Raw genomic sequence first — 26074 nt, 5'->3', positions numbered from 1 at the left:
GGCGGGGCGGGATGATGGGCGGGACTTGCCCCTTCTATCTTCATTTATATGCCTGGGCTGCATTGCATGTTGAGTGTCACAAATGTGATCTGTCCCTGATCTCAGAGAGGGGAGGCACCTGTGTAAAGCGGGAAACGAGTCAGAGGGTGCAGAACAGGAATTAATCTGGCCAAAGGAGGCTTTGCCCAGAAGAGGGTGCTGACAAGGCTTTGGGGGAGATGATCTTTATTCCAAGGTCACAGGCCAGCAGTTAGCTTCCTGTCTGCCTCCTGACCCCAGACCAGTGCCCCCCTGCTCCTCTCCTGTAATGGAATGACCCCCAGGGTACCCGACTGTCCGTGAACAGCTCCACAGAGCCTGTGTACCCTCCTCTGGTCGCTGGCTGAGGAGACCAGGGTCATTCACACCCCTCCAACTCCCCCAGTGGACAGATCCCACTTACCTCGGAAGGGAAGGGTGCCCAGTTTATGCAGATTCTCCTCCAGTTTCCCATAGTCCACCTCGGCCGTGGCAGTGAAAGGGGTGGTCACAGGCGGGTAGATGCCTGAGAGGTCCATCCCCCTGCCCTCCCCTGAGGGCCAGCCCCCCAGGGTCCTGGACAAGACCCTGCTCAGCCCCAGCCTCACAGAGGACCAAACTCGGGGGACCGGCATCTCTGCAGGAGGCTCGAGATCAAGCTGGTCTCTGCCCTCGGGGGATGCTGGGTTTGGACTCTTTCCTACCCCTGTTAATGATCAACGTTCTGAGTTAAAAATTTGCTGCCCCCTGCCCTGACTTGTTGGCCCTCAGCAGGCCCAGGCTGGGTGTTTCCAGGGTCAGAGCCTAGGCCTATGGTTCCAGGGAGGTCCTCCCTCCCCCTAGAGAGCCTCTGGAGAAATGCCACAAGCCTGTGTCCCTCTGGCCAGACAGAGGACTGGTTCCTGGGGTCTTGACACTAAAGGTTGCCTCCAGTGGGGCCTGGGCCCTCCTCCCACAGTTCCCAGCCCCAAAGCCAGGAGCCAGGCTGGCTTCCTGTCTTCTGCTTGGCAGTTGAAGGGTTGGCTGAGCTGACTGGCTGAGCCAGCCCGCCCCTGTGGGAGGTGCCGCCAGCGGGGTGAGAAGCTGCCTGGGATCTGCCGCCCCTTGACTGCCCCACACCCCTGCCAAGCTCCTCCTGCCGAGCCTGCCACATGACAGGCCTGCACTGGGCATACACAGCCCCACTGGAAAGCTGTCACCATGAGGGGGCCCCAGGAAGAGGGCATTTCGCAGCTGATCCACGCTGGGTCTTAGGAAGTGGGGTGAGAGGGAAGAGGCAAGGAGAGGCCTCGGGTAGGAGGGTGGAAAGGCTCCAAGTTCCCCTCTCGCCTGTGCCCATCCTTGCTCCCAGTCTTCCTTCATTCCTAAATATTTCAGGCACAAGTAGAACAAATATCACACATAGCAAAAATGACTTTTTTTTTTTTTATTGCAGTAGCTTGTGGGTGCTCCTGGGGTGTATGCAGAGGAATGGTGTCCTCAGCTCTGAGGGCCATTCTTATGACCCTCAGGCTGTACGCAGGGGACAGGCCAGGTGCCTGGTAGGCCGGGACAGGCATTTACTCGGCTGCCACAGGCTGGGGGGTCTCCCGCCCACTCTCGGTGGACCCCTCCAGTCCATTCTGCTCTGACCCCGGCTCAGGGTTCTCCAGAGCGTGCCGGGTGTCAGCTTGCCACAGCTGCACCAGGTCTGTGGGGGTCTTTCCTGCCTGGGGGAACCAAAAGGAGATCTGGTCATTGCTGAGAAGTCTGTCCCAGAAAGGTGCCTCACCAGCTGGGAGCAACTGGCAATGTCTGGAGGCATCTTCAGTTATGACAACTTGGGGGTCAGGGGTACTTCTGGCATCTTGAGTAGAGGCCAGGGATGCTGCTCAAACATCCTATAACGTGCAGGACTCCCTCCACAACAGAAAATTTTCATTTCAAGATGTGAGCAATGCCCAGGTTAAGTCCTCATTTACACCTTCCCCTCATCTTTCTGATTTTCCCGCTATCCCCTCAACCTCCCTCTTTTTTTTCATACAGCTAGCTTCTTTTTTTAAAAAATTGAAGTATAGTTGACGTAAAATATTATATAAGTTACAGGTGTACAATATCATGATTCACAATTTTAAAGGTTATACCCCACTTATATTATTATAAAATATTGGTTATATTCCCTGTGTTGTAAATATATCCTTGTACCTTATTTTATACATAATAGTTGGTACCTCTTAATCTCCCACCCCTATGTTGCACTGTGCCCCCTCCTGCCAGCCTTTCTTGAGTCACGATGCCCCCTTACTCAATTCTCCTCCCTTTTGTGATTGCTCTAGGCCCCAGAGAAGAGCTTGGACGAGGGGATATAGGATCCTAAAGAAACTAGGGGACCACAGGAGCAAATGCAGGGTGCTAGGAATGAGTGTACCAAGTGCTTAGCTTCCTTTCAGCTCTGTTTCTCCACAACTCTGGCCTCCCTGAGCCTGGACTTTAGGACCCCCTGTGTTCTATTCGGGGGCCTTTGGGAAGTCCTCTTACCCTCCTGGCTGTTTTCTGCACTTAGATTTTCTGGATGTAGAAAAGCATAGAGAGTAGGGAAGCTGGTGGGCCCCAAATCCCCAGGGGCCCGGAGAAGCCTCCACTGTGACAGTGCCCCGAGAGCAGGCCGGCCAGGTCTTGCTCAGTTCTGTCTTTCCTCCGAGTGCCCGGGACAGGGCCTGGGAAACCAGTGCACCCTGTTTACTGAATCAGGGAAGGAGGGAACTTACCAGGTTCTTGCTCATCATGTCAGCCCCATGCAGGAGCAGCAGTTTGATGATTTTGTAGCGATTGAGCCTCACAGCATCATGCAGGGCACTGTCCCCTTCCTAGAACCAGTGTGACACTCAGCATGGTCCATGGGAGCATGTGGGAGCCCTCAGGGGGCACAGGGAGCCCCCTGCGGCAGGGCTGGGCTGGAGGGAACCCAGACACTCACTCTGTCTTTGGCATTGATGTCCAGGCCCAGGGATAGAAAATGTTCCACGATCTCCACCTGCCCCGTCCGGACTGCCACATGCAGGGGGGTGCTCAGCAGCTGGGTGGGAGGAAGCAGAAAATGCTGGCTGAAGGGACCTGGGCTCTGGTGCCTCTAAGGGTGGAGGGGCTGTCAACTCCAGCCTTCTCCCAAGGAGGGGGAGGGAACTCTGTAATTTCCCATCATCCTCTCTGATGATCTAACTCTAAGGCATTACCTGCCACCTCCTCTGGGATGCCTTCTATGATTCCCCTCTCACTAGATGTGAACAACTGCTCACTCCTCTGCCCTTTTAAAATAATTATAATAGATGCCACGTATCAAGAGATGACTATGTGACATACACAGCAAAAGCTTACAAAACATCAGTCTTATGTTAAACAAATAATTACTTGACATACATTTCCCCATCCAATATATATAAGAACTCTACAAAGACGTTTCATAGATGAGCAACAGAGGCTCAGAGGCCATCATCTGTTCAAGGTTACACAGAAAGGATTGAGTGAATTCAAAATGGTGGATGGATAAAAAAGTGAACAGATGAATGAATCACTGGATGGATGGATGGATGGATAGATAAATAGAAGGATGATGAATGATTTCATGGGTGAACAAATCCTGCATCTTTTGGATGGTCCTAAAGTCACCAAGATAGTGGATTTCCTCTGCTCTTCCTGCTTCCATTCCCAGATGGTGGTCTCCAAGCATTTGCTGCTGATGGCAAGACTTATTCCCGGGCTCTGAGGCACCCCAGAAACCAAACTAGCTCGCTAGCCACCTGCTTTCTGCTTTTCCGCCCTCTGCTTCCCTCCCCTCCACTCTGCCATCCCAACATCTGTAAGCATTATTGCCTCACCTTATCCCTCACATTGGTGTCTGCTCCTCGGCTCTGCAGGAGTCTCACCACCTCCAAGTGGCCCCCACGACAGGCCCAGTGCATGGCTGTGCAGTCCAGCTAGGAAGGAAGGATGGAGCCTCATTGCAGAGCTTCAGGGAAGAGTGTGCCCTCGGGGAAAGGACCCCAGCCAAGAGGGCAGGGAGATATCCAGGGGAAGGGTCCAGGGAAGGACAGTGACACTCCAGTGGCTGGGTAGTGGGTGGAGTAGAGCCGGAGAACCCTCGGGGGGTCCATTAGTCCAGGCCAGATTTACAGACAAGGCTTGGGGAGGAGGTGGTGCCCACACGAGTTCACACAGCACACTAGCAGTGGGGCCTGGCCCCGAGGCACTCTGTTTATGTCCCAGGTGGGAGGTCTGCAGGGACAGGGAGTCCATTAGTGCGGGACCTACCTCCTGCCCCTCACCCAACACCTGCCTCTTGCTCACCCGGTCCTGGAAATCCACAGTGGCCCCACTCTCCAGAAGCTTCTCAAGGATCTCCATGTGGCCCTCCAGGGAAGCTCGGTGCAGGGCAGTCCGGCGAAACTGTCCCCAGAGAAACAGTCAGGGCCCCAGCCTGTCCTCATCATCCACCCAGGTTGAGACCAGGGCTTATCCCAGCCTGATTCTGACCCCTGTGCTGTGTCCCCATATGGTCCACATTCTGCCAGCTCCTTCATGCTCTGTGGGACCAGCCTCGGAGGCCTCCTATGCACTGGGGACCTTCTCACTGCCCCCCAAGCACACAAGCTGAACCAGGGCATGGTGCCGGTGGGATTCCAGCCCAGTTCTCCTGGTCTTCAACTCTGTATTTGATTCCTTCCTCTTTTCCCCCTAAATATCCAGGTATGTATTACTCTGGAGGTGGTTCAAGCTGGAGAGCGTCTCCTTAGAGACCTGTGTGGGGAAAGGAAGGGGGCATCCCAAATCTTCTGAGGGGCCCCCTCTCAAAGGACACCGATGCCTGTTCTCATTTCACAAGGCGCAGCTCTAAGAGGAGGCTGGCACAGGTGCCGGGCCCGGAAAGAACATCACCTGATCGCAGGTGTCAGGGGAACCCCCATCCGCCAGGAACTTCTCGATGACCTTCATCTTCCCCTCCACCGCAGCTTTCAGGAATGTCTCCTCGTCCACAGGGCCCGTCTGGAGGGCGTGAATGCAGTCATGGGGGGGCCGCCCCGAGGTGATCCGCGCCATCCTCCCCTCCCCCGGCTCCCCCTGCCCACACAAGTGTCCTCCCTAGAACACTTACAATCTCCTCTGGCTCTGGAGGTGGCTCCTGGGAGGCGGCCAGGGCTTCCCGTTTCTTCTGCTTGCGTTTTTTCCGCAGCTGGATGAGGTTCTGGATGCCGCCCACGTCGATGATCTCCCTCCGCAGGTCTAGAGATGTCTTCCGCACGCGCTCTTGGCCCTGCGTGGGGATAGCCCATCAACCCCACACTGGGACACGGAGTGTGGGGCCTGGGGACCTCTGAGCTGAGCCGGAGGTGGAGGACAGGGAGCTCCTCTCAAGGAAGAAAGAATCCAGGTCTAACTCTGCCGCCCAGGACTAGGTGAAGCCAGTGAAACTGACACAGATGCCTCAGATCGAGGGACCAGGCAGGCCTGAGGGGGCTGGCTGGGAGTTGCCCAGTTTCAAGGCTCCACATAGGTTGGGGGGGGGGTTGATGAGGAAATCTCAAGGGCAGTTCTTAGCACAGGCCTCCAGAACCAGCTCCTGATTCTCATCTTCCCGTGCAATTCTCCGCCTCTCTCCCTCCCTCCATCCCTCTCTGTGTTCATAAAAATAATACAGAAACATGAAAGCCCTTCTCTCGCAGAGGTAACTTCTATCACAGCTCAGTTGATGCCCTTTCCATCCTCCATGTTGTGGTCTGGACACTGCTTTTCTCTGACCAGCATGGAGATCTCTCCTGTCAGCACACACAGCCTCCCGGCATCCCATTACCACACGCCCTGTTGTATGGCTGCCTCATCACTGCCACTTCCAAAATGGGTCCCCTGGGATCTTAGACACCTGCAGATTCTGACTCAGCAGGTGTGCAGAGGAAAACTTTATCACCACCACCCCTCCCCCTTTTCACTTCTAAATTCTTTGGCTGGTTGAACAATTAAATTGATGTAAGACTGATTAATAGGAGAAACAAATTTAATTTCATGTGTATGGTAGTCCATAAAAATATGAGACTCGAAGAAGTGACTGAAGCAGGCAGCTTTTATACCTTTTAGGCAAGGAAACAATAAATTTGTGAAGTATTGAAAAGACAAAGGAGTTTGGATTTGGAGGAGCTAATTAGTGAAGAAAACAACAAGTTTTGTTTATACAGCCTTCTCAGCCCTGAATTCCTGATATTTGGTGATAAGGAAGCTCTCTGCTTTCCTGATAGAGGGAGGGTAACTTCACATGGGAGATTTATCTCCTGCTTTCTGGGGAGCAAAGGAGGGTCAGTGTATTCTTCTTACACTGGCTTTTTCTCAAATGACTTTTTAAAATAATCAGTATACTAAAGTGATATATTTGGGGGTGGCATATTCCCCTTCACAAGTGTGGGGTGGGGCCAGGAGGCTGCATCACTCACATGCCCCAGCGGTGCTGAGCTGCAGGTTCATGGACTATACTAGGAGGAGCAAGACTGTAACTGCTTCTCCTAGCACTTACCTTAACCTTTTGTAAGGACGGACTCTCAGGCCTATGGTGCTTCTCATCCTCCAACACCAGCATCTCCATGGGCAACTTCTGATGGGTGGTTCCTCGGAGTTTCTGGGGAACCAGGGAGAGGACAGGTTCCAGGATCTGCCTGCTGTGCCTAGGGGACCTGACAGCCTCCCCCACAACTAATTCAAGGACACCCCCAAAAGTCTTCCTCCTGTGTGACCTCACAGCACTTCACCTGCTCCACTCCTGTCTGGTCCAGGAGAGGCCCAGGTTAGAGCTGCGCTCCCCACCTCAGAGCTGGGTTCCCCAACTCAGCCTCAACCCCAACTCCAGTTCAAATACCTGCCTATTGACAGCCCTGGGTCTCCAGCAAAATAGGATTAAGGGCCAGCAGAATGAGTTTTAATGAAATTAAATATATTCAATATTTATAAGCACTGAGGTCTTTTGGGGGGTTAGGTTTAGGGACATTTAAAATTCACTTTGATAAAATAATTGTGATAAATGATGAGAACTTCTTAATGGGCTTATTTGACAATGTAAAACTTTGAGAACTCTGTCAGTTACCCACTTCTTTCCCTCAGGTTTTACTGATCTGTGAAATCCTAGGGCATGGAAACTGTTGCTCTCAGGATATCTGAGGGGTAGGACCTGCAGCTCTCCAGCTCTTAGCTTAAAGTGAACTCTAAGTATTAACCTTGGGTGTGTGTTAGTTGCTCAGTCATGTCTGACTCTTTGGGACCCCATGGACTGTAGCCTGCCAGGCTCCTTTGTCCATGGGATTCTCCAGGCAAGAATACTGAAGTGGATTGCCATTCCCTTCTCCAGGGAATCTTCCTGACCCAGGCATCGAACCCCAGTCACCTGCATAGCAGGTGGATTCTTTACCATCTGAGCCACCAGGGAAGCCCCCAATATTAACCTTCTCATTGTAATAATACAGGGTGGAAACTCTGTCAAGGTCTTCTCCCCATTTGTAGCTCCTACTTGCCTGGACTGCTTCCTTGTCACCTCCTCCTCTCTTCTAAAGGAAAACACTCTTTATGAAGTGCAGCCCCCGCCCCCGCTATCTCTGAAGTCCCCACCTTGCCAGGATATTCACTCAGGCTGGAGGGTGCTGAGTCCAGGTGGCAGCTGGGGAGGAATGACTCCCTCTTCTAGAGTTCTCAGCTGCCTTTTGCACTCCAAGGGTTATACTCTTCAACGGTCATTTGAGGGCTGATTTTCCAGGGCTCTTTTTCAGATGTTCCGTGGTCCACTGGCGCCTCCCTTCCATATGAAGTATACATGGTTTGAGGTCACCCAAGGGCTGGCCTGGCTTGAAACACTGCATCTTTACCAGGGGACGCCTAGGGCTTCAGCTACTACAGCATGTGGGATCTTGGCCAGCCCCTGAAGCATCTAGAGGATGGGTTGGTCTTAATCACCTTGGCAACCCCAGCACCTGTGACAGAGGCTAGCACATAGTAGGTGCTCAGCAAGTTTTTGGAGAGTAAATGAATGAATGAGTTCATGGATGATGGCAGGCAAGCTTATCAGCTCTGCACACCTCCAAGTCCTCAGTGATGACCTAGCCCAGTAAAGTCCCCATCGAAGAGCCCCAGTCCCTGGGCTGGTCTCCGAGGTCCTCCTTCCCCACCCACCCCAAGAGAGGGGTGCAGGCTGGATATGAGGCTCTCCTCTAAGAATGCTGCTGGGCTGGGGCCTGCTGGGAACAACCGGGTCTCTACTGCTCACCCGTGCCTTACTCAGACTCCATAGCCCCTCACTTCGGATTTGTCCCTGTGGACTGCCATGCAGCAGGTGCTCAAGAAATGTTTCCTGAATTGGGTTTTCGTTGATGAAACGCAACACAACAAAATCCACCTTACTTCATAGATGGTCGCACAGATGAAATGAGAGAATGCCTGTCCACTTGTAGCACAGTGCCTGGCACGAAGGAGGCACTGGCGGCAAGGCTGGCTCTGTGGGCACGCAGAGTCCTGACAGCCTTGCCTCTATATTTACTGGATGAATGAACGGATGAGGACTGCTCCCTGTCCTCTTGCTGAAGATCTCTGTGTCCAGTGGCAGCATTCCAGAAATGGTCCAGCAGCGTGACTCACCCGCCTGGCCCTGGTGCTCATGCCCTTGGGGGAGTGAGAAATGGCATTCCTGGAGAGCCAGGGATGCCCCGACTGGGACTCAGTGGGCTCAGTCCAAGCTCTTCCGAGACAAACCTGCCCTCCCTTCCCTGGGCCTCGTGTCTTCTTCCACCGGAGTCCTGACCCTCCCCTCTTCCTCAATCCCATTCACCTTTTTCTTTTATGAATGAAGTCTATAGGAGACGGTGGAGACACAGGTTCAATTCCTGGCTTGGGAAGATCCCCTGGAGGAGGAAATGGCAAGCCACTCCAGTATTCCTGCCTGGGAAATTCCATGGACAGAGAAGCCTGGTGGGCAACAGTCCATGGGGTCTCAAAGAGTCAGACATGACTGAGCAGCTGAGTGCACACACACACACACACACAACCTCTAAACGAATTTATCTCCTCCCTCCCATTCCTGGTAGGGCTAGTCTCTCCCCCTCCAAGTTCTTCTCAAGGCTGTCAGAGATGCCTTCCTAACAGGTTAGATGGCACCACTGTGCCTCACTCAACAACATGCAGTGGCTTCCCACTGCCACAGAGTATCTTTCATGTGGCCCTTGCCTGTTGGTTTGTGCCCTGCCTGCCTTCCCAGCCTCAGCCCCTACTGCCAGACTCCCTCCTGACAGTCACATTTCCACACCTGGAAATTAGCACCTGCCATTTCCTTAGCCTGGAATACCCTCCCCATCCTGATCACCACTCGCCATCCCTGAAGGCCTGACACTGCCCTCCTGTGCACAGAGAAGTCCTCAAGAGGGTCCATGGTCAATGTGATCACCCCCATTCTGTGCTCCTTCATTCTGAGTTACACTTCTATTTCACCCTCTCTCCACTCTGCCTTGTTTCTGAGTCGACTGTGCGCCTGACAAATGTCAGCTAAAATGAACACAGGGTTGGTAAGGGAGAGGCAGGGGCTGACCTTACTGAGCCCCTCATTCCTCCCAGCATCAGGCACTTGGCAGAGAAACTCCAGGTCAAGTATTCGTTTCCATCAAATGAACAGTGGGACCAGCCCACACCTTCCTCCCTTGCTTCTTTATTCCACAGAAAATGCAACTGTTCAGAGGCCCGTGCTCAGAGGCCTCCCCTGGTGTGGCTGATGGTCCTAGAAAACCCATGTCTCCCTTGCCAGCATCCCTTCCTCACTCTGCTTCCAGTCTTTATCCTTCTTCAGGGACCAGACACTGGAGTTCCTTTTGTCCCAGCCTCCCACCCAGCAGCTGGGGGATCTCGGGGCCCCGCACTCCCAGGCCGCATCCTGGCTGTCCTGTTCTGTGTAGCTTAGCCCGTCTTCTCAAGGCCCAAGTGAGCAGACAGGGTCTCGGGGAACCCAGCTTGGCTCGCCACTTGTCTCTCAAGATCTGGGGGCTAAAGCCTTCATTTCCCACTACCAACAACCCCCTCTCAGGAGCACCCTGGAATAGCACCAACTGGGCTGTCTTCCTTCCTGCCAGGTACCCCAGCCGGGTTCTGCCTTCCTTTGACAGCAGAGCCGGGTGTCCCCGGAACCCCCTTGGGCCCCCACCCCAGCCCTACCTCATTCTCCTCCTCCTGTGCCAGCCGCTCCTCAATAAGTGCCGTGGCCCGCTGCACCTCCTCAGAGTCTGCCATTGTGCCGTCGCAACCCGCCTCAGCAGGCCCCGGGGGCTTTATATGCCAGGGCCCCCACTCCCGCCCCGCTAGGTGCTTTTGCCATGAGCTCACTGGCCCAATTCTCCACCTGCCTCCCCCACCTGTCACCTTCACCCCGGGCAGCCCCAGGGCGCAGGGGGAAGGATGGGACAGTGGCAACCCCTAGCCCCTGGCCTATTAAGCCGGAGGGCCCAGTGCCCTGAGAGCGGGGATTGCAAGAAGGAGCCTGCCAGGCGCCTGTCCTGAGTGCTCAGGCCCAGCTGGGCCTCAGCCAAGGCACCCAGGCTGCTCCAAGGACCCGCTGGCTGCTCTTAGCTCTGATGGCAGTGCCACCTGCTGGATGCCTCGAAATCCTGCCCAGCCAGTGCCAGTGTGGGGTCCCAAAAGCCAAATGTGGAAACCCAAGATAGGCCTACATTCCCAGGCTGTCCTGAGAACAGGCTCGCTGGCTCTGGGGAGGTGCAGACACTGTCTCCCCTGGGCTGCAGGGCTGGATGGGGGGTGGGGAGAAGGGCAGGTGCCTCCCTCTGCCTGTAGCTCTCGCAGATCTCTGCGTCTCTGGCGTCCCACAGTGCCCCCTAGTGAAGCATCGCTGCATTTGGCCGCAAGTCCATGTTAATGCTTGTGCTCAGTCGTGTCCAACTCTTTCTGACCCCATGGACTGTAGCCCGCCAGGTTCCTTTATCCATGAACTTTTCGCAGCAAGAATACTGCAGTGGGTTGCCATATCCTCCAAGGTATCTTCCCGACACAGGGATCGAACCCTCAACTTCTGTGTCTCCTGCATTGGTAGGCAGATTCTTCACCACTGTGCCGCCTGGGAAACCCATGAGTCCCCGACAAACCTCACCCGTCTGTCTGTCTCAGGGGACCTCTGGGGGACTTATAGAGAGTCTTGCTTCAAAAGAGGCCACCAAAAGGGCCAGAATGCAGGGCTAAGCCTGGGTGACAAGGACACCAGGATGGAAGGATGATCTCCAGCTGATCATCCTTCCCTCTCTGGTTTCCCTGTCAGGCTGCCCTGACCGGTGGTCATGCTTACTGAGAAAAAAACTACTCCCAACTGGAGAAAGGGCAGACCTGCTTTGCTGAGTTCCACACCTGGATCTGTGGGAGCAAGTCCTGGGTCACCACAACCCAGGTTTAACCTGCCAGTGAACCAGACACCACAGCCCTGTGCTTCCGTGACACTCACGTGGCTTGCCCTAAGCCAAACAACCTTATCTAAGATGCCCCTCTCCGCTTACCTGCATGCTCCCCCTTAAGGAAACAGAAGACCCGGCTCCTTCTGCCCTCTGCTTCTCTTGGTGGCAAGCCAACACAGGCTCATCATCGGAATGCGTCAGAGATTTCACTGTAATGTCACCGAGGGTACTATCTCCAGGACACTGCACATCCCCCAGTCCCAAGGGCCTGGCTCAGGGACTGCAGAGGGAAGCCAGCACCCTTGAGCTGCAGGAGCAGAGCAGCAGGTTAACTAATGCTGCCTGTGATGCCACCTTGGCTTTCAAAGTGAGTTCACGTCCATTATCCCATTGAATCCTGCCAGCAACGGAGGAAGGGGGCAGGGCAGGTGGCACCACCTCCATTTGAAAGATAATCAAAGCGGGCTCAGAGGTTAAGTGGGTTTTCCTGAGGACCCATGAGAATGCAGGCCTGAACACCAGCACTTTGCAGCTTGCTTCACCATACTCTCTGCCGTGCCCGGAGCTGCTGGGCAGGCTGCACACCCACCTGCTCCACCCCCCTGAACTGGCTCCAGGCTCCACAGAGCCGCAGGAGAACCCAGAGTCAAAGCCAGGCAAGCAAGAAGGAAGGAGCAAAAGGCTTTATTGATAAATATGCAGATATGTCTATACACAGGGACCTGCTGTGGGGCCACGACCAGGCTGCAGACCCCCCATCGCCAGGGTCACAGCCAGGAGATGGCCCTGTGCAGCCCCCCAGCCACCACTGCCCAGCCACTGCCCCCTCTCTGCCAACTGTGCCGGGGGCTGGGAGAGGCAGAGGCCAGCCTCAGGCTCCTGGCCCCTGGGGGCTCACGTGTGGTCCCCTCCCCTCCAGGGCACTGGCCCTGTGCCCAGAGCAGAGTCAGGGGAGGGAGACAGCAGCTGCTTCAGACCCTGAGCAGAAAACCGGAGTGAGCACAGCCATCAGCACCAGAGGACAGATCCGGGCTCCAGGGGCCTCTGGGCTGGCCCTCGTGGCTTGAACCTGCCTCGGGAGACAGAGACCAGGTGGAGGGCCCTGGTTGCCTTTTCTCTGACCAAGTTGGCAAGGCTGGTGTGCCGCGCACTGGTGGCCCGCGGTGTCCCCGGGAAACAGGGTCCTCTCAGGGCTTGCCCAGCAGCCATACACAAGAGGTGCCCCTGAAGGAAAGGACACCTCTCAAAGGCAGCGGCAGGGTGGGGGGGCCTAGTGCTCCAGGCGGGAGGCCTCTCGGCCCTGCAGAGTGCCCCCTGGCCTCTCTGCCCAGGGGTCCATGGGCTCCTCAGTCCTGGGGCGGCGGGGGCTGGTTGATGATGACCTGGATGACAAAATCTTTCTGGATCTTGGTTTCCTGGAGCCGCGTGCGGTCTGTGAGCAGCTTTCCGGAGAAGAACCATCGTTGCCAGGATGGCTCGATGCCCTCCTGGGTGTGCAGCTGCCTCTTGAGCTGCCCCACCGTGTCGGGCAGGCTGGCACTGAGCCTCACGTCCTTGCCCGTGGAGAGGCGCACCTTCAGCGGGAACTCTCGGCGCACACTGGGGGTGGGCTCAGGGGGCTCCAGGCTCTCCTCTTCTGTGTGCTCCAGAAGCAGGTTCACGGGCGGCGACAGGCAGTAGATGGGGAGTTGGTAGCGATTGCCCAGCTCATCGTAGCATTCACAGAGGGTGCCTGTGGGAAAGGCAGGGCGGTCAGAGTTGGCTTGGGGACCCACTGATATGGATTAACTTGTGTCCCCTCCATCATATTCATACACTGAAGCCCTAACCCTCAGCACCACTGTACTTGGATGTTGGAGCCTACATGAGAGCAATTATGGTTAAGTGAGGTCATTTAGGTGGAGCCTTGATCCAGGGGGATTAGTGCCCTTATGAGAAGAGATACCAGAAAGCTCTCTCTCTGTTCTCCCACAATGAGGACTTAGTGAGCAGGTGGCATTTGCAAGCCAGGAAGACAGTTCTCACCAAAACCCAAATCAGCTGCCACTTTGATCTTGGGCTTCTCAGACTACATTTCTGTGGTGAGCCACCCAGTCTGCACTGTTTTGCTACAGCAGACTGAGCAGACAAATATATCTTTCATGGTCACCCCACAGTCCTCAAACCCACCCTACGGTCACGTCTTCCTTGTACAGCTGGCGGGGGCCCGAGGTAGAGTCAGGAAGACCTGGGCTGACATTCTGGCTCCACCAGGTCTGGCTCATTCAACCTTAGCAAATTACTTTTCATTTGTTCATTCAGCAACCCCTTCCTGAGCATATGTGATTGAAGTAGCATAAGCCCTGCTCTTCATGACTCATACCTAGGGGGGCTTCAATCTTTTTACTGGTACAATGTATTGCACGTAGTAATATATTTCCTGTATCTTAAGCACCTACTACATGCTGAGACTGGACTAAATGATGTTATCTGTATCTTGTTGAATCCTAACACCCATCCTATGAGGGAAGTATCCCCACTTTATAACTGTTAAGTCACTTGGGTTTTAAATGTGAGAAGCTCAAGGTCACATAGTTAGGAAAGAGACACGGTTAAAACCCAGTTTCTGACTCTCTAGAGTTCCCACTGTTATTCTCTGCTTTGCACAGCCTCAGGGGCTGTTATGAACTTAAATGAAATGATGCAACAGAAGCTTCTAGCTTGGTGCCCATCATATAATAATACTCAACAGAAGGTTGGTACCTGAGGTGTGCTAGGATCCCAAAGGGCCCCAAGTAATCTTTAACTTGCTCTCATCACACTGCCCTGAGATGTGTTGTGTCTTTCCACACCCTCCTCAGGCAAGCAGGGGCTGTGTTCTCATTTTCTTGGTGTCCCACTCCTGGTCTATGCTCGTAACGGTTGCCTGAATGAACAAATGAGTAGCCACACTTGCCACCCACAGCCTGCATGGAAGCGCCTGACATGGGGCTGGCCACTGGCTCTCTTCCCCAACAGCCCCCTTGCTCTGGTGGAGATAGCCCCTGCCCTGCCCACTGACCATGGGGCAAGGTGATGCTGGCTCCATCCAGGATGGCCTGAGCCAGCTCGTGGTCGTTGGCCTCGGCCGCGTAGGCGGCAGCCTTGAGGGCATCCCAGATCTCCTTGCGGCCCTCGAAGGCGGGCGCCGTGTCCCAGAACTCATCCCTCTTGCTGCGCAGCTGCCCATCAGTCATTGGGTAGTCACTCTTCCACTTCAGCCGCTCCTTCTTCAGGGGCTCGTTGCGTCCTGGGCAGGACAGAAGGGAGAAGCTCTGCATGTGGAAAGCCAGGACTGTGGTCCGCCCTCTCCCAGCCCAGCCTCCCTAGTCCTCACTGCTGTGGTCCCTGAGCATCTGGGTCTCTGGGTCCCTTCCTGGACTCAGGGAAGAGTCTGGAAACTGCGCAAACCCCACCTGGGGGTGAAAACCCCTTTTGTCAGCAAAGTATATACTGCCTTTATTGCTGCTGTTTAAGTCTTAATTTTATTCTCTTTCTTTGATTATAAAATTGCACGTGTTCAGTATTTTAAAAATCTGGAAAAAATGTAGTCGTGTCAAAAAACAAAAAAACAACTGCGACCATTTTCGGACCCAGCTTGTGCCAGATCACAGGCTAGGCATTTTAGACTCAAAACGACCCAGTAGATGGGGGAACTAAGACCCAGAGAGCTTGTCATTGGTCTAAAGCCCCACAGGCACCAATTTAACGCCAGGTTTTCTGAACCAGAAGGTCACTCTCTGACCACTGTCTGTACCGTGCTGCCACTGGAGAAAACTTACTCAAGAATTCCACCATTTAGAAGTGACCATTGCTGGGGCTTCCCTGGCAGCTCACTGGTAAAGAACCTGCCTGCCAACGCAGGGGACATGGGCTCAATTCCTGATCCAAGAAGATCCCACATGCCGTGGAGCAACTAAACCAACAGACTACAAGTAATGAGCCTGTGCTCTAGAGGGTAGGAGCTGCAACAACTGAAGCCCAAGCGCCTTAGAGCCCGTGCTCTGCAGCGGGGACGCCACCGCAAAGAGAAGCCTGACCGCCACAAGCTAGAGCACTTCCCCTGCTCGCCGCAGCTACAGAAAGCCCACGTGGCAACGAAGACCCAGCACAGCCAAAAATAAATAAATATGATTTTTTAAAAAGAAGTAACCACTGCTGACACTTAGGCGCATTTCCCTTCAGCTCCCTTTCCTCACTTTTCTCAATAGAGCTGCAGTTCTAAATAGAGTTTTAAAAACAAAAAACAATTTATGTTAAAAATAATCCTTGTTATAGAAAAGGATTTAACTGTTTTTGTGCCAATACACAACCTGCTGTTTATTTCACACTTATATTATTGTCCAAGTATAGTCCCATGACTAAAAATAATAAACATTTATACGTCTTGTTACTAATATTCCACCATAAAGTTACAAAGAAGTTTTCTGAATGGTAACCAACCAACCAAAAAACCCCTGCAGCACTGGAAGAAGAAAACAATTCTGTGAAATGTCACGATTCTTGTTACCCAGCCCCAAGTGACCCCCAAGACAACTCCGGACCCAGGTCAAGACTTGAGGGCAGAAGCATCCCTCAAAGGCTTTAGGAAGCTCAGTCATCTCAAAGCTGAAGGCAGAATGAGCCACACGGGTGAGGTCAAAAGCACTCAACTCCTGTTACGAGTCAGATCCTAGGAAGGATGGGGAACTAAAGCTGGGGCAGGAGCCCTGGGCTGGAGCAGAAGAGGGGCTCCTAAAGGGAAGAGGAAGACTTTCACTGTCTAACTGTGTGAAAGAAAACACACAAAGTGCTTCCAAACACTTCCAAAGTGCTTTTTGGAAGCACTTTACCTACATCATCCGGCTTCACCCTTCCAATGGCTTTAGGTGCTAGGTATTATTATTGCTATTTCACAGATAGTGGGCCAGGCAGAGAGACTGAATGACTTGGCCTGCAGTCACACGGTAAGTGACGACAGCGTGTGGGTCCCACCGCGGGTCACACTGAATCCACACACGGCCCTCCCGTGGGTGTGCCCTACCTGTGCAGACAGAAAACTCCAAAGCCAGATGTTTAATTTGAAGTGTTCCTGGGTTAGCACAAGGAAATGCAAATCCTCTTTGTAGGAAAACAACTTCAAACCAGGCCTCAAAGAATTCCCGAGATGAAGTTCCAAGAAAAATAAATAATAAGGTCATCGTTTTTTTTTTAATCACAACATACAAAGAAACAAGGCACTGTGAGCCCGAGCCAGCAAAAACAACAGGCAAGAGAATCAGACGCACAAAGACTTCAGATATGGGACTTACCAGACACAAGAGATGAAAACACCAAGTTTAAGAAACGAGAGCCTTAAAAATATGAACAGGGCACGGGAAAAACACCCACAAAACTATCGTCAGAAGTATTCTGTGAGAGCAGTAGAGGAGAAACACTGGACACTTTTCTTTACAACGGGCTATTGACAGACAGTGTTGGGACTACAGGTTCTCCATATACAAAAACATGAAACAGGATCCCTACCTCACACCCGCCGCAATAATCAAAGCCCAGGTGGATCAAAGGCTTAAGTGTGAACGCCAGAAAGGAGGCAGAAAGAAATAGAGGATGACAGAACTGTTTACGTGTTTTGTTGTGGAGTTTTGGCCTGGAGGTGTTTCTGCCTGGATCAATCAAATCCCCCTGCTTCACGATTTCTGATCCTTTTCTCTTTGGTCCTCTAGCAGTGGTGTCTCCCTAACAAGAGCTTTGGTCCCTCCAGATTCACAGGCTTTATGCAGTGACACCCTTGGGACCTCCAGCATATGGCACTTCTGCCCCTCCACCCAAGGACCCAGATGCCAGGACCTTTTAACTTCTTGAGCGCATTTCTATAGCTTTCCCGTCTCCTTCCTCTTTGCCAGATGTCACTGCCTCCTGGTCTCTATCTAACTGCTGCTCCTTCTGGGTAGAGGTCAGGCCCAGCTAATGGGCCACTCCTAATCTGCTGAGGGTTGAGAAAGCTTTGTCAGCACCGTCAAAATTGAGAGCATCTGGTTCTAAGACAGAGGTTTCCTAAAGAAGACAGAGACTAGGCTTTGTCTGGGACATCTGTTGTTTCTGCTCAGATCCTCTACCCCACCGCCACCCTTACTTACACGGTCAGGTTTTGATTTTGTCCCTGACAATTGAGGTTGTGACCTCAGGATATCTGAAGTGTAACTGTGTATGCATTCAGCTCACTCTAATATAAACACGCCCCCATGGTGTCACCTTTCAAAGTTGTCACCTGAGGAGGCCCCACGTGTCTGGAGGAGGCTTTGCTTGCATACCTGGCCCTCAGAGTCTCCTCCCCTCCACACAGAGAATAGCATGCTTTCCTGTCTGTGCTGTCAGAGACACACTTCTCATCCCAGGATGGACACGACGCCCGTGAGCCTCCCCAGGTATTAACTGCATCTGCATCACCCAAGACACAAAGGCTTAAAAATTCCTCACCCTGCACGCTGGTCCTTTTAGACTGAAAATACTAGAAAATATTAGAATAGGGCGCAGTGGTAGGAAGGGGGAGGGTTGAAAGGGCAGCAGGAGCCCAGCCTTCTCAGTCGGCACTGCACCTCTTCACCAGCAGGGGGCAGTCACAGCGCCTCTGGGCCAGGGGCTGGCTCCCTTTGCAGTCAATCAAACACAGCAACAAAGTACCCAGGAAAAGTTCGCCAGGTCCAAGGGAAGCACATGTAAGAGACATGACAAAATTGTCTGGATCCCTAAACACCAATGCTTACAATTTTAGACAAGATGCAGACAAAACATAAAAGAAAGCTTTTACTCTAAACATACAAGCAAACTGATGATTAATATTTTAAATTTCATTTCCCTAATGTCTCATCATTAAAAATACTGGGCAGTGGAAAGGGTATGAACACTTTTATATGTGGTACAAATTGATACAAACTTTCTGGAGGGCATTCGCTATGTTACCAAAAGAACTTAAAAGTGTGCATTCCTTTGGCTCAGTAATCTGGTTTCTAAAATCGAAGTGGCTGTCCTGTCCGACTCTTTGCGACCCTGTGGACTATACAGTCCATGGAATTCTTTAGGCCAGAATACTAGAGTGGGTAGCCTTTCCCTTCTCCAGGGGATATTCCCAAACCAGGGATTGAACCCAGGTCTCCCGCACTGCAGGAGGATTCTTTACCAGCTGAGCCACAAGGGAAGCGCAAGAATACTGGAGTGGGGAATCTATCACTTCTCCAGGGGATCTTCTGGACCCAGGAATCGAATTGGGGTCTCCTGCATTGTAAGTGTATTCTTACCAACTGAGCTATCAAGGAAGTCCTTAGGGTCTAAGAAAATATTCAAAGAAAATAATTACACGTGTGTGGTGGAAATTCATCTACAAAGCTATTTAGTTCAGACTGGTTTTCTAGAAATAAACTCAGTGCACAAGAGAGAGGCTACATCACATCTTTGCATCCCTGGCAGCCACTCTGATGGGGCAGGAGAAGGCTAAGTAGCATGGGGACAGGTCCTTGATATGGTGAGACACAGGTTAGAGAACAGCAAGTGCTCTGCGCTCCAGCTTTTATTTCTAAAAATATATGTAAAATTACATATATATATTAAAAGACTGGAAGGATTTATACCAAAATGTTTGGTTATATCTGATTGGCGGTTACCAATGATTTTTCTTTTTTTTTGCTTCTATTTTCCAAGTTTCCAAAAATAAGCATTAATACTTTAGTAATAAGATAATGAAAATTATTAACAATGAAAGCTGTTAACAAGGAAAAGGGGTACATAAAGTTCCGAGAAGAAGCCACAGAAAAGTAGGAAGAGTCTGGGACGCCAAGGGGTGGGGTTTGAGAGTGGTGGAGAACTGGAGAACCCAAGGCCCACAGCCTCTAGGATTTCAGTTCATGGCAGCTCTGGGTGACTCTGTTCAGGGCCAGGCAGGCTCTGCTGGTTTCAGCAGCAGCAGCAGCATCTAGGGGCCTCTACTTGTGTCTCCACCTGTCCTAGTTAAGCTCCAGGTCAAAGACAGAGTAACAGAAATGGTCCTTATCCCCCGTGAAGTTGGCAAAAGAGATTAAGAAACATCACAAAATAAAAGATCAAGGTACCTGCTTGTCTGTGGAGGGACAAAATGCCCATGATAATCCTGGGTTTCTGTGATTGTGGTGGGCAGGGAACTGAGAAGAGAATGTAAGTTTCTCAGTAGAGGCAAAAGCTGGGGTCTTGCAGGGTAGCCTGAAACGCCACCGGTGTCAGGACCAGAGCTGGAGGGTGAGGCTGGGGTACACACTCAATTCTGATTGATGAATCCCACACCGAACACAGCAAAACAGAAGTGGAGCTGGCATGCTCATCCACACCCTAACATCAGCAAGTTCAACGGATTGCCTCCAGAGTCGCTGCTGAGAGCAGATTCAGAGGGTAAAGAAAGAAGAAAACAGAGGGCACGATGTCTGGGTCGGGGGAGGATAATGATGGTGGACGCTGTGGTTTGGCCAGATAATGAACGGTGTCTGGTGATATATCACCCCCAGGGGAGGGTACTGAAAGGAGAGTGGGAGAGAGAACATTAAAGGTCCTTTCCAATTTGCATAGAGCTGGAGTGCCTCTTGGAGAAGGCAATGGCAAGGCACTCCAGTACTCTTGCCTGGAAAATCCCATGGACGGAGGAGCCTGGAAGGCTGCAGTCCATGGGATCACTAGGAGTCGGACACGACTGTAACTTTCAAGTAGACAACCTGAGCGACTTCACTTTCACTTTTCACTTTCATGCACTGGAGAAGGAAATGGCAACCCACTCCAGTGTTCTTGCCTGGAGAATCCCAGGGATGGCGGAGCCTGGTGTGCTGCCGTCTCCGGGGTCGCACAGAGTCAGACACAACTGAAGTGACTTAGCAGCAGCAGCAGCAGGAGTGCCTCTATGAGCGTGTGTGCACGCACGTGTGTGTGTGTGAGATTCACAGTGCTTAATTCAGAATAACTACACAAGAGGGGGTTCTCAAGAACCCATGGAAGGACAATGGGGCTGCTTCCTGGCTGCTTCCCTCTGAACCATCGTGGCCCAGCTTCTCAGCAAGGGTCTGACAAACGCGCAGTGAGCGGGGTGGGAGGCAGTGGAGGATCACAGCTGAGATCAGCAGAGGGCAGCGGGGGGACTGGGAGAAAGGCCTGCTGCGAGGCAAAATCAGGCAGTCCCTTCACTCGTTCATCTCAGACTCCAGGAGATCCTTATCGTGGCTTTGGGGATTGGCACCCCTGAGCCACTTGGGAGTGACACCAAGTCTGAGACCAGCCAAGGGAACCAGAGATTTCCCAGGACAGTCAGTCCACCCAAGCCGGGAAACAGCCCTATTTATACGTATGGCAATCCCCAAGCTCTATTTCCACACTCGTTTACCAAGCTCCAGCTCCAGGTCCCTGCTGCAAGGCTGGGGCCAGCAGTGTTTTCTCCAGAGGCACTGATTATGTGACAAGCCTGGGCGTGCTTGAGCTGGTGGGAGAGATGATGCTCCAGGCAGAAGGAGAAGGGACAAGGGCCTCCCCATCCCAACGGCCTGGGCTGCAATGGCCCTCTGACCAGGATGCAGACTCAAGTCTCTCCTCCCCTCCTCTTCCGCCCTGGCAGGCAGAGCAGGGCTGCAGGGGGCTGGAGAGACGTGGTTGAAGTGCTGCACCTGGCAGAGGGGATAAGAGGCCCAAAAGAACAGTGGGCCCAGAAAAGGATCAGCCTGGCCAGGAAGGGTGCAGGCAGGGGAAGCGCAGCCCAGGTAATCCCTTCAGGAAGCACGGTATTTATAGTCAGCCTTAACCTAGGATGACCCTCAGAGCCTGGGTAACCTTCGAAAGGAAAGTGCTGGCCCAGCTCTGCTCAGCTGGGGCCTCCCCACGTGGCCTCTTTACAGCCTGGGCCCATCTTCCCCATTCATTCCCTCAGGCCCAGCTCCAGGCTTCAGGGAGGGAATGGGATGGGGCCAGTTGCTAAGTGACACCCCAGGTTTCCTAAACTGCAACCCTTCCTAGGACACGTCTGGTCTCAGGGGTCCTGGGCAGGGTTGAAGGATTCAAGGCTCCTCTGGGAGCCCTGAACTCAGCTCTGTGATGGCACCCTGCCTGGGGCAACTGCAGTTCCCTGAGATGGTCCAGTCTTCCCCTATGAGGCTGGGACCACCTCAAATTCATCACTGGGATCCTGGGGGCAGGCACACTAGCAGGTCTCAGCCACTGTTTGCCCAATGCGTGAGTGAATGAAGTGAAAGAGCTGTTGAGGAAAAACGGGAGGAACTGGGGAGGCAGAGGCCAGATCAGAGATGGGGGAGCAGAAGGAATTTGCTAGAAGAAATCCCAGGAAGGGAGAGAGGTGAAAGACAGAGGGTGGCAGGCCAGGAGGGACAAAAACAGTTCCTGAGGTGTACAGCGAGAAAACCCGCTGGAGGATGGGGGCCTGGATGTCAGAAACTATGCCCAGTGAGGGCCTGGAGCCTGCGTGGCAATGGGAGAGACGCAAGTGCAGCCAAGGAAAATAAACTTACCCAGAGGCCCCCTGCTTGGGTGTGGACAAGGGGGCACACAGAACCGTGGAGACAGGGCATGCTTTCACTGCGCTTGCCCACAGCGCACACATTTACTGGGCTGTGCTCAGGGGAGCAGGCCCTGCGTCTGCTCTCCGCTCTGTGCCCCCAGCCCCAGGGCCCCTGGCAGCAGGGCCAGGCAAGGCAAAAAGAACCATCCCATGCTGAGCTGGGATCAACTCTCACCCTGACCTGAGCTGACTTCCCCCAGCTGCCCCCCATCCCATTTCCCGAGGGAAAAATTGGCCTTTCTGAGCTCTACAAACAGAACCCCCAAGTCCCTAGGGCCTACTCTGGGATCCAGGCTGCCATACAACCAACAGCTCCTTTTCTGGGGCTGGCTAGGGAAGAATGATGTATTTCATAAGCAGAGTTAGCACATCAGGTGTTTCAGAAATGAGAGTAGTTCTGCTTGTTTTAAGTTCATATGAATTAAAAAAGAAAAAACCAAAACCTCAAAACCCAGCCTGTTCCTTTCTTAGAGTTAATATATTCCCATCCTCATCACGTGCTGATTTCTACTCCCAGGTGTAACAAAGTCCTGGCCTGAATGTGAACAGCCCCAGGATTACTGGCTCTAGGAGGAACCTAATTACAGATGATTGTGAGTTATCAGACACTTTAGCAAAGACTCCCTCCCCAATCTGACTACTCACGTATGAATGGGGGCTTCAGAGATGGACAGTGTGGGTTATTGACCACCTGTGTGAGTGCAGGGACCCACCTCATCACTCTAAGCCTCAGTGTTCCCATCTGTGAAGAGGACGTAACTGCCACCTCATGGGATTGCTCTAAGGATTACAGAGACCACTCTGCCTAGTACTTAGTAAAAGACAGTAACTATTGTAATTAGTAATCAAGCCAAGTCAGTAATGCTCATCTCCTTTATGCAATGAACAGAATGAAACGTTATCATCTTTTTTTCCATAAAGTTGCTGTGATTTTGAAAAGTTTGAAAACTCCTGCTATAGGGAACTCCTGGTCTCTCTCGTCCTGTGCAGGAGGATGCAGGGGGTTAAATGAGGTTAAGCTTGACAGGGACAAAGAGAGGGTCTGATGGATGCTCGCTTCCCTGTGCAGGTGCACAGCATAGGGTCAGCACTTCTCCTGGGGCAGGAGAGTGAGGATGGCGGCTAATAAATAAAACAGGAACTCCCCAGAGGTTGCTGGAAAGGTCTCCGGTACCTGGCCAGCTCCCCTTGCTACTTCAGGACTCTAGAGAGGAGAGACAGGTCACCTCTGCCACCGCTTTCCACAGCCCCGTAGTCAGGGAGGGAGGGTCCCTGCAGCGAGGATCCACATCAGCGTCAGCTTGGCAGCCGGGTGCCTAGAGGCCTGACTTCTGACACCCAAGACTCGGTCGCCCTGGATGTCAGCTGCCACCGGTGCTTCACTCACACCTGTGCCACTCCATCAGGCTGGGCCCCCTGAGCCTGGCAGAATCCTGAAGCCAGGAGTGACCTTAAAGTCATTTACCCAAGATTCTTCATTCTACAGGTGAGGATGAGGCTCTGGGGGATCATGTGACCTGTTCCAGACCCCCACAGCCTTTGCCTGTGTGCATGTCAAGGTGGGGGGTTCGAGGGGTAGGTAAACTGTTTCTAGCACACCACTCCACTGCCAGTGAAAGCTGAATTATAACTACAACATGAAAACATCGAGAGTGTGATCCAAAGATAATGAATACTCTGATAGGAAAAGCAGCGAGCAGAACACACTTCAGGAACAAGACTGGAGGAGCTAGGAGGCGGTCTGACCTTTCCTGTCCTCACCAGGAAAGAAAGGACTCTAAGAGCTGGGCCCTCCCAGGACACCAGGGCCTGACAGGGCATCCACAGCTCCTGCGGGCTTGACAGAAACACAGACGGGCACTAGCCCAAGATTCTAAGTCCGCATGGTTGGTTGGGGCTCAGTGGTGCAGACTAGGGGCAATTCAGATTCTGCGGGCACTTCCGGACATGCTCACTGCCAGGAGGAAACCTATTCCAGTGTCGAATGGATCAAGTGGTTAGAAAGAAAGTGTTACAGTCACCCCTCACTGAGCACCAACTAAGGAGCGGGCAGGAGGACAGAGAAACACAGACTGAAGGTCAAGGTGCTAGAGGCAGAGAGACTGGTCTTTAAACATCAGCCCTGACATAAATCAGTGGCGTGACCTTGGGTAAATGCCTTAAACTTTCTAGCTTCCCCTTCTGAGAAGCAGGGAGTTAATTACAGCCCACTTCTTAGGGAGGTTGGGAAGACTGAAAATATATACATATGTATTCATTAGCTAATAGGCTCAAGAAGATTATATATAATAAATCAACTGACCTAAGCCTCCACACCCGAGGTGCAGTCTTCCTAGGACCATAGCTCTAGCTCCCTCCACCTGAAGACTAAGACGTACACACACCAGCTCCACACTGGCTAGAGGAGGCTTTACTCCTGTCACTGTACTTGGTTTTGCCATTATTGTTATTAAGCCACCAGCTCTACTCTAGAATGGCACGGAATAAGTCACCACCCCATCACAGGGTGACACTTTGCTCTTCTCCAGACTCAAGAGTCCTCTTCCCTCTGCTGTTACTCCAGCTTCTTTTTCTTTCCGTCCACCCTCCACTCAGCTAGCCAGTCCACCTAACAGCCCATGGAGGTGTGCCCAGCGCCAGGTGCCCCCGGGGTCCTGGCTTCCTCCGCCAAGCACCGGTCCCTCTGCCTCCACGGCAAGCACAACGGCAAATCTGCCCAGCACTGCTGCGGCTACAGCTAGAAGAGACCCCACGACCCTTCCGCAGGCTGCGGCTCTATTCTCCCGTTCATTTACAGTCCACACCTGTCTTTCCTTCAGGCCTGTCTTAAGTGGGTGAACTTGGAGTCAGAAGGCCTAGGTCTGTTTCCACACTGGCCTGTGCCAGCCCTTCACTCTCTGCGCACACCTGCCCAATTCTGTGCACCTCAGAGATGCTGAGAGGCCCTGGGGAGCTTCGGTGAGAAGTGCCTGGGTCAAGTGTGAGGTGCACACAGATGCTGGACACCCCTGAGATCTGGAAATCCACCTTTTTCCAGCTCACCCACTTTCTCACACGGCAAAGTTCAGGGCCCACAACATTCTGCTTGTGGAGCAACAGAGGACTCCTCATCTGAGCACGTCCCTTCTCCTCCAGAGCCTGGCTCAGGCCTTGTAGGCAGATAGCCGGGCCTGACTCATTGTTTCCCCTTCCTCCTCTACTGCCTGTGAATCATGGACCGGGTCAGGCTAGCATCCTCCCTGGTTTCCTTCCCATGCTCTGCCTGCTCCCGACCTCCATCCAACAGGACAGAGCTTCCCTCCGGGCCCACACGCACCTCACCCCTGGCCCTGTGGGGTGTGAGCCTCCCACACCGGCCCTGAGTCACAGGTTGCCTTCCTTGTGTGCATGTCCCCTGCACACGGTTCTGTCCCCTTGCAACTTGGCCGTCAGCTCCTGGAGGGCAGACTCTCGAGAGGCAACAACACAGCACGTCAAGTCCAAAAGCTGGCTGCCTGGGCCTCAGGATTCTGGTTGAGTTGCCTGGGGTAGGGCCCAGCATCAGAGGGGTTTAAAGGCTCTCCAGGCGCTTCTCATATGTGACCAGGGCTGAGAAGCACTGATCTGGAACTAGGCCGACAGCCTGACTGGCTGATTTGACTGTTTAATGAGGCCTCTGAGAGGGCCTGGCAGGGGGGTGCTCGGGGGAACCCCAGGCCTGCCTGAGCTGACCATCTGGACCGTCCTTTGAAGGCTCATAGCCAGAACTGGCCATAAGGCAAGGAGCAGAGGGCTCAGGGGACCCTGTGCCTTGGGAAACCCAGCTTCACAAGCCCCTCTTTGCAGAAAGGAGTGGGTAAGCCAAAATGAGAGGCCCAGGGTGGGGCTCTGGAGTCACATAGCCCTGGACTAGCTGCCTCACTCTCCTTACCAACAAGGAGGGCCCTTCCTCTCTCCACTCTGCTCAGCCCGAGGCCTGCTCTCTCATGCCTGTGTGACCAGCACCCAGATACCCGCTTCTGTAGGGACTCAGGCTGAGCCACAGACTTTTGGATAGAAAACGTGT

General features: G+C 53.0%; 3 protein-coding genes across 3 annotated transcripts in view; all 3 read right to left on the bottom strand.

Annotated features, from left to right (window-relative positions):
* Positions 1-1022, bottom strand: part of HOGA1 (4-hydroxy-2-oxoglutarate aldolase 1) — a 22286-nt gene extending 21264 nt beyond the window's left edge. Inside the window, exon 1 of the mRNA XM_010833066.1 lies at positions 443-1022. Within this exon, the coding sequence (XP_010831368.1) occupies positions 443-653 (211 nt within the window). The 5' untranslated portion in view covers positions 654-1022. The remainder of the gene's footprint in view (positions 1-442) is intronic.
* Positions 1023-1446: 424 nt separating this feature from the next.
* ANKRD2 (ankyrin repeat domain 2 (stretch responsive muscle)) lies at positions 1447-10909 on the bottom strand. The gene is given in 11 exon segments (XM_010833112.1): positions 1447-1727; positions 2766-2864; positions 2975-3073; positions 3873-3971; positions 4342-4440; positions 4930-5037; positions 5147-5305; positions 6554-6655; positions 10216-10321; positions 10323-10553; positions 10728-10909. Coding segments are annotated over 11 exon segments (1434 nt in total). The 3' UTR covers positions 1447-1577.
* A 1215-nt stretch (positions 10910-12124) lies between these two features.
* Positions 12125-26074, bottom strand: part of UBTD1 (ubiquitin domain containing 1) — a 51098-nt gene continuing 37148 nt past the window's right edge. Inside the window, exons 2-3 of the mRNA XM_010833063.1 lie at positions 14497-14724; positions 12125-13188 (exon numbers count right to left, since the gene is read on the bottom strand). Coding sequence (XP_010831365.1) covers positions 12803-13188; positions 14497-14724 — 614 coding nt within the window. The 3' untranslated portion in view covers positions 12125-12802. The remainder of the gene's footprint in view (positions 13189-14496; positions 14725-26074) is intronic.

This window comes from Bison bison, unplaced genomic scaffold (genome assembly GCF_000754665.1).
Source record: "Bison bison bison isolate TAMUID 2011002044 unplaced genomic scaffold, Bison_UMD1.0 scf7180017862979, whole genome shotgun sequence".
NCBI classification, from domain to species: Eukaryota; Metazoa; Chordata; class Mammalia; order Artiodactyla; family Bovidae; genus Bison; species Bison bison.
The sequence above is the reverse complement of the archived record's forward strand: the minus strand, read 5'-3'. Positions and strand labels throughout refer to the sequence as shown.